The following is an 18,195-nucleotide window of genomic DNA, read 5'->3' as shown; positions in this document are numbered from 1 at the left end:
CTTAACTGTCTGCTGGCACTTTGAAGACATAGGAGTCCAGGGGTGTGTCCAAACTGGGAATTAATGAGGGTAGCATAGTTATGCAGCTAAAAAAGATGTGACGTTTAAGAGGGTAATTAAAATTAGAAGCTAAAGATCAGACTATCAGTGCAGAAAAGTAAAATAAGTATAATTTTCTCCAGGCAAGGCCTTTCCTCAGAGGTTTTTGTTTCTACTCTAGTTCCTAAGGAATAAGATTTACTTAACCAATGTGTAAAATACACAAAAGGAGGGAGTGCAGATGATAATTGTGTTAATGACAACTAGGATTGATTGAACTTTTCAGTGGAAACAAATTCAGTATCTGAAGTGAGTAAAAGTCAAAGGCTTTGTGATAATGATAAATGATTTATAATAATCACTGTAATAATTTTATAACCTTTATTTCTTTCTGAAATTATATTGTATATCTTTTCCCTCCAACTTCTTCCCCTGCCCTTCCAGAGGCTCTCCCTATAGAGAATCTCCTTTGGGTCATTTTGAAAGCTATGGAGGGATCCCCTTTTTCCAGGCTCAGAAGATGTTTGTAGATGTACCAGAAAGCACAGTGATACTGGATGAGATGACCCTCCGGCACATGGTTCAGGATTGCACCGCTGTAAAAACTCAGTTACTCAAACTGAAACGGCTGCTGCATCAGGTTAGTATGTAGTGAACATTTTCAGCTCTGATATTTTGAATTGCAAAATGGATTGACTTTACTTATTTTTAAAGTAAAGTTGAATTTCTAATGTCTACTTAGATTTGTGGAGAAATAATGGTTTAAATAGTACATAATAGGAACTTCTCTGAGAGGAAAAACAATGTGTGATTTTGCATGGTGGTCTCAATACAGTCCCCAGCATTTATGAGCTATGTGATATTTGGTAAACTCTCTGCTTGTTTCCTCGTTTTTATAGTACCTGCACTGTAAGGTTGTTGAGAGAGTTAGAGTTAGTACTTGTAAATTGAGTGATTTAATACCTGAAACATAGTAGGTGTTCAGTCCTCAGTGGCTGCTACTATAATTTCAGCTAAGTGAGAAATAAGGAATAGCAATTTACATAATTATATAATTTCACTTCTATTTGAAACCTTCAAGTTTAGTCATCCCCAGTCTTCTCATTTTTTTCGGAGAAAATCTAGATGATGTGGTTGTCCAAAGACACATGGTGAGCTGATGGTAGAACCTGGCTTCTGATTCAATAGCACTTTCTTTGTTTGACCAGAGCACATACAGGCAAAGTCCAATGCAAAACAGAAAGCTAAGGAATAAAATACTAATTTTAAATCGGGAATATATTTTGTTTAGTTTTAAATCTATATTTGTATTTTGTAGACTGGGCAAGTTTAACTTAAAATTATGGTTGAGAAAGAACAGTCTGGATTTTCTGCTCAGTTTACATTCTGAGTTACCTTCCTCAGGATTGTATATTCTAACTTCTTATGATCAGGGACCAAGTCTTAGAATTTCCAGTGGCCATCAAAGCCATCTGGCGGCCATCAAGATAGATACTCAGTAAAGGCTGTTTGAAGTGAACTGTGGCTCCTCTGTTAGTAACTACAGTTAGTGTGACCATCCTGTTAGTCATGTAAATTGTTTTATATTACTCAATTATGGATTCTCTGGACTAGTCTCCATTCTTTTTTTAAAAAAATTATTTATTTATTTATATTTTTGGCTGTGTTAGGTCTTTGTTGCTGCGTGCAGGCTTTCTTTAGTTGCAGTGAGCGGGGGTTACTCTTCGTTGCGGTGCGCGGGCCTCTCATTGCGGTGGCTTCTCTTGTTGCGGAGCATGGATGATAGGCGTGTGGACTTCAGTAGTTGTGGCTTACAGGCTCTAGAGCGCAGGCTCAGTAGTTGTGGTGCATGGGCTTAGTTGCTCCGCAGTATGTGGGATCCTCCTGGATCAGGGATCAAACCGTGTCCCCTGCACCAACAGGCGGATTTTTAACCACTGTGCCACCAGGGAAGTCCCTGTTCTTCTCCATTCAAAAAGGTAGATATTTGACTACCTTTTGAAAAGACACTTTTCTGTGCTAAGGCCGCGAGCAAGAAAGTGGAGGATCCTTTTCGGATCTGAGGTTCTTGGACTCCTCTCGAGGCAGAAAGAGATTCAGTGATTGAAACACCCGGACATAAAGCTTACAACTTAGTTTAACTGTAACTAGGATATAGATTCTCTTCATAGTATTTCTCTTCTTGCTGGTCCTGGGAGAAGATTTTCTTTCAGGAGCTTCAGAGACAAAGGAAAGAGAAGGTAGAAAAGGTGGTAAATAGCTAAAATATGTTAAATATCTACTTGGAGTTAGTCATTGTACTAGCTTTACCACATAGCCTCTTTTGCGTCTGGGTGTATTGCCCTGAAACATGAAGCATGATTGAATATCATCTAATTAAGACTAGGCCACCTCTAATAATGAGTGAAGTAGCATAATTCAGGAGAGAATAGGTGAATTGGTAACCAACCATAGGTACCATAAAAATAGAAAACTGTTTTTTGAGACACTTTATGAAAAACTGTGAATATCTTAATGGCTCTTTTCTGTCATTATGGCCTCTGAAATTTTAGATAGTACACATTGATCAGATTGACTTTATCCATTGTTTATGCAGTGAAAACAAAATTATGAGAAGAAAATTGTCTTTTTAGGACATCTTTAAAGTTCCCCAAAATGCTAATAGAAGTTAAAAGCTGAATTAGTCCAATATTTTGTATAATTGCCTCTTTTTTTTTTGGCTGCGTTGGGTCTTTGTTGCTGTGCACAGGCTTCCTCTAGTTGCGGCGAGCGGGGGCTACTCCTCGTGGTGGTGTGCGGGCTTCTATTTGCGGTGGCTTCTCTTTGTTGCGGGGCACAGGCTCTAGGCACGGGGGCTCAGTAGTTGTGGCTCGCGGGCTCCATAACGCAGGCTCAGCAGCTGTGGCACACGGGCTTAGTTGCTCCGCGACATGTGGGATCTTCCTGGGCCAGGACTTGAACCCGCGTCCCCTGCATTGGCAGGCGGATTCCCAACCACTGCGCCACCAGGAAAGTCCAATTGCCTCTTAATGTTACTAAATTTTAAAAACTTCACTGTAATACATATACATGGCTTAAAAAAATCACGTAGTATCGAGAGGCTTAATGAAAAAACAGTATTTCTGTCCCTCTCCCCACTTCAGTCAGCCTTTTCTAATCTGAACAGGTTCCTATCTGAAGCTTCTTTAGAACTATCATACAGGGACTTCTTTTGTCATATTCTGGGATTTTGACTGTTATTTCCTGGATAACATATCTTCTTGTTTCTTAGTTTACTCCCTTATTTAGCTGGAGTATAGCCTTAATTTACTTCCTAAGAGAGGGCAAATGGGTGGTAAATTTTTTTAAATTAATGTGTCACTGAAAATCTCTTTTTATCTACTCTCACATTTAATTGATACAAATAGTTTGGCAGGGATGGAGTAGTTTGGCTGGGATAGAAGTGAGTTTTTCCGTAGAAATTTGAAGGCATTGCTTTTCTAAGATCCAGTTTAGCCACTGAGAAAAGTCTACTACATTCTAATCCATTTTACATTTTGTTTTGTCTGTTTTTAATCTCTCTGGGAGATTTTTAGTCTTTTATTTATGGTATTCTGCAGTTTCACAGTGATATCCTGGGATTTTTTTGTTTGTTTGTTTTCCACTTAATGTATGGGTAATTAGTGAGCTTTTTGAAGATTCATGTAGTGTGAAATTTTCTTAAGTCATTTCTATGATTATTTTCTTTACCCTGTTTTCTCTGTTTCTTTCTGGAATTCTTGGTAGTCAAAACTAGAACTTATGAATTTTCAGTCTTTTTTCTTTCATATTTTCCTTTTCTTTGAGTTTGATTATGTTTCTGGTATATTTCCTCAACTTCATATTCCAGCTCCCTGTTTCTGTTGAATTATTTATCTTGGCAATTGTATTTCCAGTTTCCAAGAACTCTTTATTGTATACCTTTCCTTATTCATATCATTCAGTTCTTATTTTGTCAGTAAACTATATTAAGTAGCTTGTTTCTGTTCTTTGTTGTTAAGATTTCTCAGGTTCCCGACATTATTATCTCTTTCTAAATGGTCATTTTGTTCTTTGTGTTTATTTTAGTTTCTCTTTCTTTTGGAATATTTCTTCAAATATCTAATGATTCTTTGTTGTTTATTAATATTTAAGAGTGAGGGGGGAAAAGTTGGTTCAGGACTCTTATACATGGCCTGGGCTTGTCAACTGGCTGGCTTCATTTTATAGTGACGGATGGATGTCAGTGGACCCTCAGTACTTCCTAAGTGGAGGATTTTTCTTTCTGAGGTTTTGTTACAGTTTCTCCAGAGAAGAAACCTCTGATTTTTTTTTTTGCTTGGAGTAGAGGTAGAAGACTGGGAATCTATTTTTGCCTTATGCAGACTTCTAGTTGATTCCCATATTTTTAACCCTAATGAGTCATATACTTATCTTTTCCTATATCTAGTATTTTGACCCTCTTTGGAGTTTTGCAGGGCAAATTGGTTCTCTTTTTGTTCGTATTCCTTGTCTACACACACTGTAGTTGTGTCTTCCTCCAGTCCTGCTAAATCACTAGTTAGAGTTTCTGTCTGCTATGTCCCCTCTTCAGTTGTCTTTATCATTATGGTTTATATGTTTTTTAAATTTCTTTACTCTCATTTTAGTATCGGTTTAAAAGAAAGATAAAAATATCTCTAATCAAAAGCCCTCTACTTCTTATCAAATAAAATACAGAGAAAAATATTTAAGTAGTACTTTAGTTGTGTGAATGCTTACTTATGAAACTTTAATGTGTCACAGCTCAAATTTTATTTAATCCTTGCATGTTGTTGTTGTTTGCTGGATTTGCCAGTAGAGAGGTGACGTTTTGTATTCATTTGCAAACACAAGAATTGTAAGTAAACACTGGCGGCCAGTATTTGCTTGGGGTTACTCATATGAGATTGCTATTATAGGGAGGAGTCACCCTTATTTCAATGAAACATGAAGCTTTTCAAGATTTGACTGAATACTAGCTCAGAAAGAAGAATGTCCACTTAGAAAGAGGTAGTTGCATAATCTCTTTTGTTCTCTTACTTTGATGTTCTCTAAGTGGCTTACCCTAAGGCAGTGTTCCTTAAACTCCAACAGAATTCTTTTCCTTGATTATTTTTAGCAAAGTTTAGTTAGGCTATTTCCCTTATAAGGTTGAATTAAATTTATATAAGAATACTAAAGAAAAATGAATGAAAATAAAAATAGCATAAAAATGATTTCTGCAACCCGATTCTTATTGGAAACAACAGAATTTTTTAGAGCTTCTGAGAACTTTACATATAAATACATAAAATTTCTATTACCTAGTACTCATTAAATGTATGTTAGATTGATTTTAATCAAACAATTTTGCATGTACCTTACCTGCCTTAGTTGCTTGTTATCCATCAATACAGTGGACTCTCATTACTGTCTTTGTCTTCTTGACATCCAGGACCTGATCAAGAGACCCTACTTGATAGGACGAATGAGAAGCCACCTTTGCATTTTGTAGACTTCCCTTTAGTATCTATTACCAGTTTGAAGGAATTGCTTTTGTGTTAGTCTGGGTTCTCAAGAGAAAAAAGAACCAATAGTGTGTGTGTGTGTGTGTGTGTGTATTTATCTATCTACATGCACACACACATGTAATATATGAAGAGGTTTATTATAAGGATTTGGCCCACATAATTATAGAGGCTGAGAAATCCCAAGATCTGTAGTCGTTAGGCTGGAAACCCAGGAGACTGATGATAAAGTTCTAGTCTGATTCTGAAAGCCTAAGAACCAGGAGAGTCAATGGTGTAAGTTCAGAGTCCAAAAGCCAGTGTCCCAGCTCAAAGACAGTCAGATGGAGAGAATGTGAATTCTCCCTTACTCCACCTTTTCTTCTATTCAGTCCCTCAGCAGATTGGATAAGGCCCACCCACATTCGGGAGGCATTCTGTAAGTCCACATTGATGGTAGTTTTGGCGGAAGCATTGCAAGTGTGGGAAGCAAATCATATCCAGAGTAAGGACAATAAGGACAAAACACTGCTTCTTCCGTAATGGAAGTGGTCCAGTGTAATCAACCTGCTACCAGATAGCTGGCCGATCATCCAGGGGTTGGTGCCATATCAGGGGCTCAATGTTGATCTCTGCTGCTGGCAGGTAAGATGCTAAGCAGTGACTGTAGCCAGGTGGGCCATGTTGCTGAGTCCATGCATAGTCTCCATCCCTGCCACCGTGGCTGTTTTGTTCATGAGCCTATTGGATGATAATAGGGGTGGCTGGGAAAGAGGCTGACTGGTATCCACAGAATGGGTCATCCTATCCACTTGGTTATTAAAATCCTCCTCTGCTGAGGTTACCCTTTGGTGAGCATTTACATGAGACACAAATATCTTCATATTTTTTGCCTATTCAGAGATGTCTATCCACATATATATCTTCCCTAAATTTCCTTGTCACCAATTTTTCACTCATATTCCTTCCAACTCCTGACTACCCTGTCAAACCATTGGTTGCAGCCCATGAATTGGTATATAATTGTACAATTTTTCCTTCTAAGCAAAGTGAACAACTAGATTTACTGCTTGAAGTTGCCCACTGGGAGGATTTTCCTTTACCACTGTCTTTCTGGGATGTCCCAGAAAGGGACTGTAGTGTTGTAGCTGTCCACTTTCAGGTGTTGTCTGCATGTTGTACAGAACTATCTGTAAACCAGACCTGAGTCTTCTCTTCCCCTATCAGCTGATTATAGGGAATTCCCCATGAGGCCATAGTACAGGCTGAGAGAGAAAGGCTGTATAGCAGGAGTAGGGACCATGGGCATTTGGGCCACTTTTTCATGTAACTTACTTGTATCGTCCGGGTCTGCTTGGGCCTGATCACATATATACTACTTCCATTTGATGATGGAATATTGCTGTACACACCCAACTTCATGGCTTTGTGTGCCAGATAATACCAGTTCATGATGGGCAGCTCAGGTAGCATGGTAACTTGGTGGCTCAAGGTTAAACATTTAGTCACTATTGAGATCCAGTAGCGGAACAAGAGCTGTTTCTCAAAAGGAGAGTAGTTATTTGCAGAGGATGGATGGATTTTGCTCCACAATCCTAAGGGCCTACAATGAGAGTCACCAGTGGAGGCCTGCTAAAGTCTCCAAACAACATCCATATCTGCCACTGTCACTTCAGTACCAGGGGATCTGCTGGATCATGTGACCCAAGTGGCAGAGCAGCTTGCACAGCAGCCTGGACCTGTTGCAGAGTCTTCTGGACCCTACTCAAAACTAGCAGCTATTCCAGTCACTTGGTAAATGAGCTGAAATAACACATCCAAATGAAGAATATATTGTATTCAAAATCCAAAGAGGTCCACTAGGCATTGTACATCTTTTTTTTGGTTGTAAGAAGATCCAGATTCAACAGCTTATCCTTTACCTTAGAAGGGATATCTTGACATGCCCATGGTCCCCACTCATGCTACACTGCCGCCTTTCTCTACCAGCAGTTGTTGATATTCCTTTTGTGTTTCTGGTAGTAACAGTAAATTGATGATTAGCAGTGCTATTCAAAGTAACTTTTACATGAAGTTTCTGTTCCTGGTCCACTAGAGTTAAAGTAGCTCTTGCCAGAATAGACGTCAACACATTTCATCCTTCTTCCACAAATTCTTGCTACCAGGGAAAAAAAAATTGAGCCAAATTAAGCAGTATGTTTACTGACTACTTGATTTATATTCTGGTCCAAGCTTTTTACTGTGTCATAGACAGGAAACAGTTTGTGGACCAGAACTGTTCTGCAAATCAAACTGTGAATAACACTGGTGTAAGATACTGTCCTTACCTGTAAAAGAAACATCAAGGGAATGATAAAGATATGCAACCAAATGTTATATCAGAGGTATATTTATGTAGTATGCAAGAGAAAAAATGCCCTGGGAATGGAGATGAAGAGATTCACCGTATGCCATTTTAGAGACATTGATATTTTGCTTCCTGAAAATTGAGTTTATCAGGTGAAGAATTTTTTGGGGAGATCAGTGGAGTTGGCACATGCAAAGGCACAAGTTCTTAAGAGCTGCGTTGACTGAGGGAAAACCCACAAGTACTAAGATACTCAACAAGGAGAAAACCAGAAAAACCAGGGCTCACTTGGTACACTTTGAGGTGACTATTAATACAACTTCTTACTCTAAAAAAGTTTATTAATGGGAAATAATTAAGCACTTATGCTGCATTTATAGTAGGATATATATTTCAGTAACTAAAGAGATCCTTCATGAAAGACAGTTCATCTCTGCTGAAGAATGCCAGCAAATGAATGTACAAAGTGTGATACAATTAGAGAAACATCATTTTACAAACCCTAATAAAATTCCGTAAATGAAATTTATGCCAAGATTATTATTGTTACAACCATTAGGTGAAAGAGTGATGCTTTCCCAGCCAATTCATATAGTGCCAAAGTAACATTGTATAACTTACTTTATGGTTGCAGGAGAAAAACACATAATTGTTCATTGGAGAGATCAAATTGCCATCACCCCTATCCAGTGATTAGTTTTCCCATCACTACTGAGTTGGGTTAACCAGATAGTGTGTATCTTCTCATGTGATACACAGAATTATGTGTAATATATTCTAGGCAAAAATATTTAATTTTAATTCCTCAAGTCATTATTTACAGCTTCCTTTTTATAGGAGAAACAAATGATAGGAGATTAAGAAAGGAAGGAACCAAAGAAATTCAAATGGTTGGAAATTCTGTAGGAAAGATAGTGACGTCGCTTCAGCTTATTAGTGTCCTAAAAATTTAGTACAGGGAGGTGACAGTGCTACCTTAAAAGGAATTTAAGAGACAGCTAGATGCAATGTGAGGTTATGAATTGGATACTGGTTGGACAGATAACTATAGAGGACACTTTGGGTCAGTTGGAGAAATTTGACTATGGCCTATGTATTAGATGAGGTGGAATTTTACTGAAATGGAAAGACTGTTGACTGAAGAAAAGCAGGTTATAAAACAGTATGTGCATTATGATCATATATCTTTATCTCTATATATCTATATACCTATATCTCCAGAAGGATATGCACTAAGGTGGTAAGTGATGATACCTGGGTGGTGAGAATGTGATCTTTTTTTAAAATTTACATTTTCTAATTCCTGATTTTCTACAATATATATTTACTGTTTTGGAAAAAATAAAAGGCTATTGAAAAAGTATGTGTCCTATTTAAAGATTAGTTAAAAATTGGATATGGTTAAAATGTAGAGTATTAGGGAAGAGGCAGGAATGATAAATAGGCTTAGGGCAGATTGTAAAGGGTCTGTGTGCCACAGAAGGAGCTTGGGCATTATTCTGTAGGCAGTAATAAGCTGGGATTAGTGACATGGCCAAATTGGCCAAATTGGTATTTTAAAAATATCACTTGAAGGGATCTATGGAAAATGAATAGCAGAGAGAGTGACTTAAGTCATAATATTTAGGCGGCTGTTGAGGACATCCAGGTTTTAGCTTAAAGTTTTTAAAAAGTCTTCTGTTTCCTGTATGTCTTACATAGTTGTATGTAAAAATTTTATATAGTGGTCATACATTTCATACTGGGCATTCTTCTAGGTTCTGTAATGTATATGATCTCTAGTTCTTGAAAAGTGGGTGATATTGGCTTCATCTCACAGTTGAAGAAGTTGAGACTCAGAGAGCTAATTAGTGATAAAACTGGAGTTTTTACCCCAGTCTATATGGACTCCAAGGCCTGCTGCACACAGCGACATTCTAGGAGATACCCTGGGGTACAACAGGAAGAGGAGAGTGTGAAGGCAGTCTCCAGCACTCTCCTCACCATCGCCTTGCATCCCTTCAGCCAAACCCAGAACAATGGTTTATTAAATAGGCCTCTGTATTTAAGAGTTCACTTGAACAAAGTTCTCAGTGCACACAAATAAAATTTAAAAATTGTAAACAGTTGTGTTTAGTATTGATCTATTTTTTGTTTTTGTTAATGCAGCTCAAGGGTACTTCACAATTTAAACAGCGCCTTTGTGAACTCTATCGTCTTTCTCAGTAACACTGTGGGATAGGGAGGATGGCAGTGATCCTATTTTAATGGTCAGAAAACTGAGACTCCCAGATTTACTGTGTTTCTCAAGGTCACCTGGTTGCATACTAATGCAGAATGTATTTTAAACCCAAGGCTTTTGAAATATTTTAGCATAATACTTCTCATATTGTATTACCTAATTTAGAGAATTTTAAATAAGAATTTTTGATCCTGATCTGAAGACATGGGCACATACAGAATAAAAAAATTTTTAATGGTGTCTTATTTCCTTACTTTAATTCTCTACTTCCTGTTTCAACCACTTGAAGCATAATATGCATATAGAGAAGGGTACAATTCATAAATGTCTATCTCAGTCAGTTTTCACAAACTGAAAATACCCATGGACTCAGCACTCAGCAAGAAAAAGAGCATTACCAGGACCCCAGAACAGAAGCCTCTTTCAGTCATTAACCTGCATTTCTAATGGTGACTATCTCATTTCTGAAAATATAGATGAGTTTGCCTGTGTTTGAACTTTACATAAATGAAGGGAATGTATTATATTTCCTTTTTGTGTGTGGCTCCTTTTGCTCAACATTATGTTTGTGAATTATTTCATTTTTTTCATTTGTTCTTATTGCTATAGAGTATTACATGATGTGAATATATCGCAGTTTATTTCATTTGTTCCACAGTTGATAGGCACTTAGGCAGTTTTTGGTTATTATGAATAGAGCTGCTACCTTATTCTGGTATATGTCTTTTGGTGAACACACGTGTGCATTTTTGTTTGGTATATACCTATGAGTGGAATCAGCTTTAGTAGATGCTGTAAAACGGTTTTCCAGAGTGCTTATGCTCATCCATTTTCTTCACTCTCATTTCATTATTTTCCCTGTATGCTTTTATCATATTATCACATTGAGCACCTCTTTTGACCTTGGAGTGAGAAATGAAATATCTAAGGTGGAGTAATGAGAAGAACATGATGGTATCTTTTTCTGACACTTTTCTTTGGGATTGCAAAATATTTGATCCTGATCACTCATACCCTGTCTACCTGTTTTGGGGGATAAAAATAAAGAGGTATATAGTAGTGGTTTATGAACTGTCAAGTATGATATACAAATGTTTGTTTTATTATTTCCTCTCAGCTCCAGTGTTGAGAATAAAACCAGTAACTTGTCCCTCACATAATTCTCTTGTCTGTCTGTCTGTCTCTGCCTCTGACTCTTTCTCTCTGTTCCTGTGTCTCTATCTCTCTGTCTGTGTATGAGGGGGAGTGGATGCATGGGTGCAGTGGCAGGTGGATGAAATATTTACAGCAGCAGCATCCTGGGAGAGTGCACTAAGAGTTGAGGTGCTGCTGAATGATTGCCACTTGGTGGCAGAGAACCATAGAAAAGTCAGGGAACTTATGCTTCTCTATCCCCAGACTTTTCTCTTCATTCCAGGAAAAATAAGTTTATGAAATATACATAAAAAGAGAATATACAACATAAGGGTACACCTTAATGAATAATGTAAAACAGGTTTGTACTCACCACCCAGGTTAAGGAACGAGACATTAGGAAGCTCCCTATGTGATCCTTCCTGATTGTAGTGCCTTCCCTTTCCAGAATCTAGTATTTCCCTTGCTTTTTCTGTTAATTTTTAACTGTCTCTGTTTGTGTCCTCATGAATATTAGTTTTGCCTCTTTTAGAACTTTATATAAATGAAATTATACTGTAAGTATTTCTCTGTGAATTGCTTCTTCCATTCAGCATTTTCTTTAAGGTTCTTTCATATTTATGTTTAGTTCTGCTTCGTTAATTTTCATTTTTGCACTGTCCAATTCTGTGAACAATTTCTTTCTCCATTTTATTCCTCATGTCCATTTTGTTTCTTTCCAGTTTTTTTGTTGTTGTTATGACAAGTAATGTTGATATGAAGTTTTCCTGGTATACATGTGTGAAAATTCTTCTGGAGTAACTAACTAGGAGTGGAATTTCTGAATCATGGGGCATAGAAATATTCCACCCTACAAATACCAAACTATTTTCCAAAATTGTTCAATCTGTTTCACTCCCTTCAAGTAGTAGATGCTTTTTTTGCATTGTTCTACATCTGAGCAACACTTCGTATTATCAAACTTCTTAATTTTTGTCCTGTGATGGGAATCTAGTGATATTTAGTTGTGGCTTTATTCTGCATTTCAAAATCAGGAAATCAACATTGACACATTACTACCATTAAATCTGTTCACCGTTTGTCCCGGTAGTGTCCTTTATAGCAGAAGCAGAAAGATCCAGTTTAGAATCACACATTGCTTTTAGCTCTCATGTTTCTGTAGATGTCTTCAAACTGTGGTACTTCCTCAGTTTTCTCTTGACTTTGATGACCTTAATATACTTACTCTTTTGACCAATTCTCCTGAATATAACCTGCTTCTCACCACCTGTCCTGTGCAGTTGCCCTCCTCATCCCTCTAAGATTCTGAATCCCCATGCCTGGCTGCTCCCCTGTGTACACCTTCCTCACCCTACTTGGGCTCTGACTCCTTGTCAGCCCCATGGGTTCTGACACCCCACACCAGTCTCCTCCTCCTGTGGATGCCCCTTTACTCTGCTTGGGCTTGATACCACGTGTCAGTTGATGCCTGCACGTGGATGCCCTCTTAGCCCTACTTGGGTCTGACACCTGGCACTGGGCCTTTTCCTGCATAGATGCTCTCTTCATGCTGCTTGAGTTCTGGTAGCCCTCTCCAGGCCCTCCTGTGGGAGTACACCCACCCCACTCAGCTTAGACTCTGACAGCCCAGACCAGGCTGCCCCTGTGTGCATGCACCCTCCTCATTCTATTCAGGTTTGACACTGGAATCTTTCTTCCCCCATCCTTTCTGTGGATGCCCTTTTTACTCCTTTGGACTCTGACATGCCATGGTAAGCTGACCCCCTGCAGGGACATGTTTCTCAAACCACTTAGACTCTGAAACCCTATGCTGGGCTGTCGTTTTGGGTGGAGACTTATCTTTTTTGTCTCACCTGATGGCTTATTCAGGAAGATAAAGGAAAGTGAGGAGGAAGAGTAAGCAAATTTTAAAAAATTTATTGACTTTATCAGGTAGAATTTGCATTCAAGTAAAGTGTACCCATTTTAAGTATGCAAGTGGAGTTTTGATGAAAAGACACAGTTGTGAAACCCCCAGCCCCACCATCAAGGTATAGAACACTGCTGTTGCTGCTGACATTCTCTCATGTCCCTTTGGAGTCAGTCTTCTCTCAAACCTGGCCCAGGCAGCCATTGCTCTGCTTTCTGTTACTAAAGCTTTGTCCTTTCTAGAATTTTATCTAAAAGCTTTGTCTTCTTCTAGACCATCCAATGTGTGCTTTTTTTTGTTGCTGGATTTTTTCACTCACCATAATGGCTTTGATACTCATGTGTGTTTTGTGAGTTTCAGTACATTCCTTTTTATTGTTGAATAGCATTCCATTATACATGTATGCACCACAATTTTATTTTTATCCATTTACCCGTTGATAGACATTTGAGTTGTTTTTAGTTGTGGGTTAATTGGGGTAATGTTGAATCTCTAGAATAATGATGGAAGTTAATAATAATAGATGTATTCAAAAAATTAGAATTTGAATTTAGGCCATTTTTCCCACTTGTTTGTTTTGGATAAATTATCTTGGATAAATTAAATTACGTAAATTTCCTATGCCTAGACTTCCTCATAGAAGAAATAGAGATTATAATAGCTCCTATCTCAGGACTGTTATAAAGAAAGTATTAGGAAATTCAGATAAAGTGCTAAGCATAGTGTCTGATGCATAGAAGGCAGTTAATAAGTAAGTGTTAGCTGTTATTTTACTGACAATAGCAACATCAACAAAGGTAAAAATGTGAAAGTCAAGGGTTTTTAATTGCTTGCATTGCTTACAGTTTTATGTAGCTGCCCAAAAAGCTAATTCCATTTACTTTAGTATCCATATATTGTTATTTCATCATTCAGTATACTTTATTAAGCACTTGTTGAGTATCAAGGATTGTGGTAGTAATGAAGATAAAAAGAAAGAAGACATAATCCTGTCCTATATCTAGTGCATTGTTCTTGAAACTACACATTACAAATGGTTAGTGGGTTTTGAAATAAATTTTGTCCACCATAACGACTTTTTTCCTAATGAAGTAGAATGGTATAGAAACTATTAGGGGGCATCACGTACGCATGACAAGCACAGATATTGTTTTGTGAAACTTGTTTTTAGTGTGATATTTGTATCTTTCTGTCTGTCTACCATCCATCTGTCCATTCACCATCTTTTTTAGACACATGCATGCAAACATACACACACACATGCATGCACACATATTCAAGTATATATGTACACGGTTATGATGTAAAATGTATTCCTTATTGTGGGACATGGTCCAAAAAAAAAACCTGCTCCAACAGGTAAACAGTACTATACTCAAGACTCCAAGGATAATAAATCAAAGATTTAAATTGGAAATAATGAAATAACCACTGCATCAATAAAACATTAAATCATCAATAAATCTGAGAGATGTTTGTGATATTTTATAAAGAACGCTGGAAAACTTTAAAAGATTTAGAGAAAATACTGATACTTATATTCTATAAGAAGGCTAAATATTATAAAAATTATCTTAATCCATGGATATTAATGTAGTAACCAAGACTACCTTATAGTCTAGGAGAACCAAGCTACCTTATAGTCTAGGAGAACACACGAGTATTAAATAATTGTAAGAATGATGTGTTGGCATGTCACACTGACTTGACATCCAGGCTCCCTGGGATCAGTCTCCAGGTCCAACCCATGTAGGAATAGGCTGGGCCATATGCAAGAACTTCTGGGGGACACACTGTACTGTTAGGGTCCATCCAGCTCCTAAACAGAGTTGCTAATTCCCCTGAAGCCAGATTTCATGGGAACTCCTTAGCCTTTCTCTCCAAGGCATTGCCAGGGAGTCTAGTCCATGAGAGGCACATGGGAGACCTCTATCTCCCATGGTGGGGGTGTGGGGAGTGGGTGTTGGGTGGGTGGGAAGAACAATGTGTTTGAAAGAGCAAAGATAAGATACAATCTGAGTGTGTGATTGGAGCCCGTAGTTCTTCCTAGTACTATTGGTAGATGTAATACAATTTCAGCCAAAATCACAACAGTTTTATTCTGGGGATTAATCAAAATGACTCCAAAATTGTTAACACCAAAGTGTAAGAGTTGTGTACATTAAGAAAGACAAAAAGAGAAGGAGGGAAAAACCCTTTAGAGCAGGTTATAATATTGACACAAATAGAAACATAGAGCAGTGGAAGAGAATAGAAAACCCAGAAATATGTGCTGAAGTATGTACTAAAATCAGTTGGACACAGAAGGGTTTTGAAATAAATGTTGAGAAAAACTCAGTAGTATAGAAGGAATTATTTAGTTTCTTGTTTTATATTATAGTAAACTCAGATGGTTTGAAGAGTTAAATATTTTTTTTAAATGTAGAAAAATTAGAAGAAATCTGCAACTAATATTTTTAAGTGACAAAAGAAACCTATAGAAAAGGATATCCTGAGTCAGATATGTACAAATTAAACACTTAGGTTTAATAAAAAAAAAGTTTAAACAGAAGATATTTGTAGGTAAGGTTTGCTTAGAATATTACAGACTTTACCCACATATAACAATGTTCTAGTCAATTTGAATGCCGGGGAGATTTTTCTGTTTTGAAAATGTCTTTGCCCCAAACCATCTGTGAGGATCAACTCATCTTTGAAACACTTATTGAAAATCAGGCTTTGTGACTCTATATCTTTAAAATCTTTCCAAATGTAGCTTGAATCATTAGATTTTCAGTCCCATAGGTGAATTACAGTATTACTCAAAAAACTATTCTCAGCGCACACATTCTGTGATGTGATGTTCATCCATATATACTTTTGTTTTTTTAAAAAGTGACTTTTGAAAAGAAAATGAAACAAATCTCTCCTCTTCCTCTACTCCCTTTCCTAGGATGCCTCTTGTGATTGTGTTGTAGCATATCTGAAACACAAGGCAGTTTTGTTGACATCACTGATGCTGCTTGTCAGCAGAGATTGGTCAGTGCTGCAAACTTTTTGGTTAGTCATTTCAAGTGTCCATGTCCATTGCAGCTGCTCTGGAACTCATAGGAAGATCCCAGTTTTTGCAAACTCATGGAAGAACCACTTGGGTAAGATGGAGTTTGTTATAGGGTTTTCCAACAAGTTAATATGTGAAGAGTTTAATATTAGAACAAAAGTTTACCTTTCTGCTTTGTCAAAAAGAAAAGTGGAAGATGGTGGACATCTTCCTCGTAGGACAGAGGAAGGTTTACCTATCTTTTTGAATCTTTAGTAAAATGCTAATGACATAAGAGTTAATCAACTTAAGGTTAATTGCATTCAGAGTTCAAAAATCCTAACTAGACCTCACTAAGACACTTCACTTAGTAAAGCAGCCAGAATACTTCGATAATCAGTTAACTATGAATTGCTTACTTTTGTGCAGTGGTGTTTTATAGTTTTTATGTATTATTTTTGTATCTATGTATTTATTAAATATGTTTATGCAAAATGCTTAGAATAGTTCCCAGCACTGGTCAATAACTGTTAGCTCCTTAGTATGTGTAGTATGAAGCATGAAAATTGCATGCATGGTTGTTATCCAGTGTTTTTAGAAAGAGAATGTTTTCTGTACATTTTATGCTTTTCCCCCCTCTAATGCTTAAAAAAACTTGTCTCAAAATGTTTCCTAATGTCTCAAAATGTTTGATCTGAACACTTTTCATCTTAGTCAAGGTTTTATAGCGAGTACTACCATTATTTAGGGTCAAAGTTATTTGGAGGGTAGGTGGTTTTATTATTGATTGAATTGGAGATTATATTCATGTTCTTTAAGCTCTTGTGCTGTGATGGAAATAATAGCTTTTTCCTTCTTTGATCTCTTGAATCTAGACTACTAGTCTGTTAAAAAAAATTGGAAGGCTTTTTTTTTTTCCTTTGAGACATAGCAATAACTTAAACATTAATGACTTCCAATTGTCTTGGGCTGTACTATAAATTTATTTTATTTAGAAGAATTTTTTCAGTTTTCAAAAATATTGGTTTGGAATATGAGACTCGCTTTTTAATTAATTTCTAATTTTAGTATATTAATAGTAAAGAATAATATCTATATGATATAAATTCTTTGGAATGTGTTGATATTTCCTTTGTGTTGGAAAACTTTTCCTTGGCCAAATAGTAAATATTTTAGCCTTTTCAGCTGAGAGGCAAAATTGATGTTGTTATGTAGATATTAATAAAATCATTTAAAATGTAACCATTTAAAAATGTAGAAACCATGTTTAGCTCATGGACTGTAATAAAAATAGGCAGTTGACTGGAGTTGTCCTGTGGACAATAGTTTGTTAACTAACCCCTGGCTTGGAGCCTGGTCAGTTTTTGTGACTGTTCTCTGTTTGTTTGAATAGGATATATATTCTCTATGTTTTATGTAGTGGTATATCTATTATATTAATCTTTTAGTATCTTTAGGATATTTTATTAGGTATATAAATCTTTATGATTGGCACATCTTCTTGGTGGATTGTTCCTGTGGTCATTAATTAAAGCCTTTCTTTATCCTCATTAATACTTTTCATCTTTAATTATACCTTAATTATAACCCGTGTGTTATAATAGTATTGCTGTGTCAGCTTTATTTTCCTTGGGATTGTTGAGATTTATCTGTTGTTTCTCGCTTTCTGTTTGCTTTTGTTTTATTAGTCAGGCCTTACATTAGTTTTCTAGGGCTGCCATAACAAAGTACCACAAGCTGGGCAGCATAAACAACAGAAATTTATTCTCTCAAAGTTCTAGAGGCTAGAAATCTGAAATCAAGATGTCATCAGGGCCATGTGTTCTTTGAGGCTCTAGGAGAGGAACCTTCCTTGCTTTTCTAGCTTCTGGAGGTTGCTGGCAACCCTGCCATTCGTTGGCAGCATCTCCAGTCTGCTTCCATCTTCACATGACCCATGCTTCCAAATTTCTGTCTTCTTACAGGGACACCAGTCATATTAGATTTAGGCCCCACCCTAACCCATTATGACCTCAACTTGAA

At 37.1% G+C, this 18,195-nt stretch overlaps 1 protein-coding gene across 7 annotated transcripts in view; it reads left to right on the top strand.

Moving 5' to 3' along the window:
* CCSER2 (coiled-coil serine rich protein 2) overlaps positions 1-18,195 on the top strand; it is a 154,764-nt gene that overhangs the window by 95,200 nt on the left and 41,369 nt on the right. For 4 of the 7 annotated variants that reach the window (XM_061179891.1, XM_061179882.1, XM_061179935.1 and 1 more), the window contains one exon: positions 484-679. The exons of the other annotated variants lie outside the window; for them this stretch is intronic. In XM_061179891.1, the coding sequence (XP_061035874.1) occupies positions 484-679 (196 nt within the window). The remainder of the gene's footprint in view (positions 1-483; positions 680-18,195) is intronic. 7 annotated transcript variants of the gene reach the window in all.

The sequence above is a fragment of the Eubalaena glacialis genome, chromosome 1, assembly GCF_028564815.1.
Source record: "Eubalaena glacialis isolate mEubGla1 chromosome 1, mEubGla1.1.hap2.+ XY, whole genome shotgun sequence".
NCBI lineage: Eukaryota > Metazoa > Chordata > Mammalia > Artiodactyla > Balaenidae > Eubalaena > Eubalaena glacialis.
This window is presented reverse-complemented; position numbering and strand designations above follow the sequence as displayed.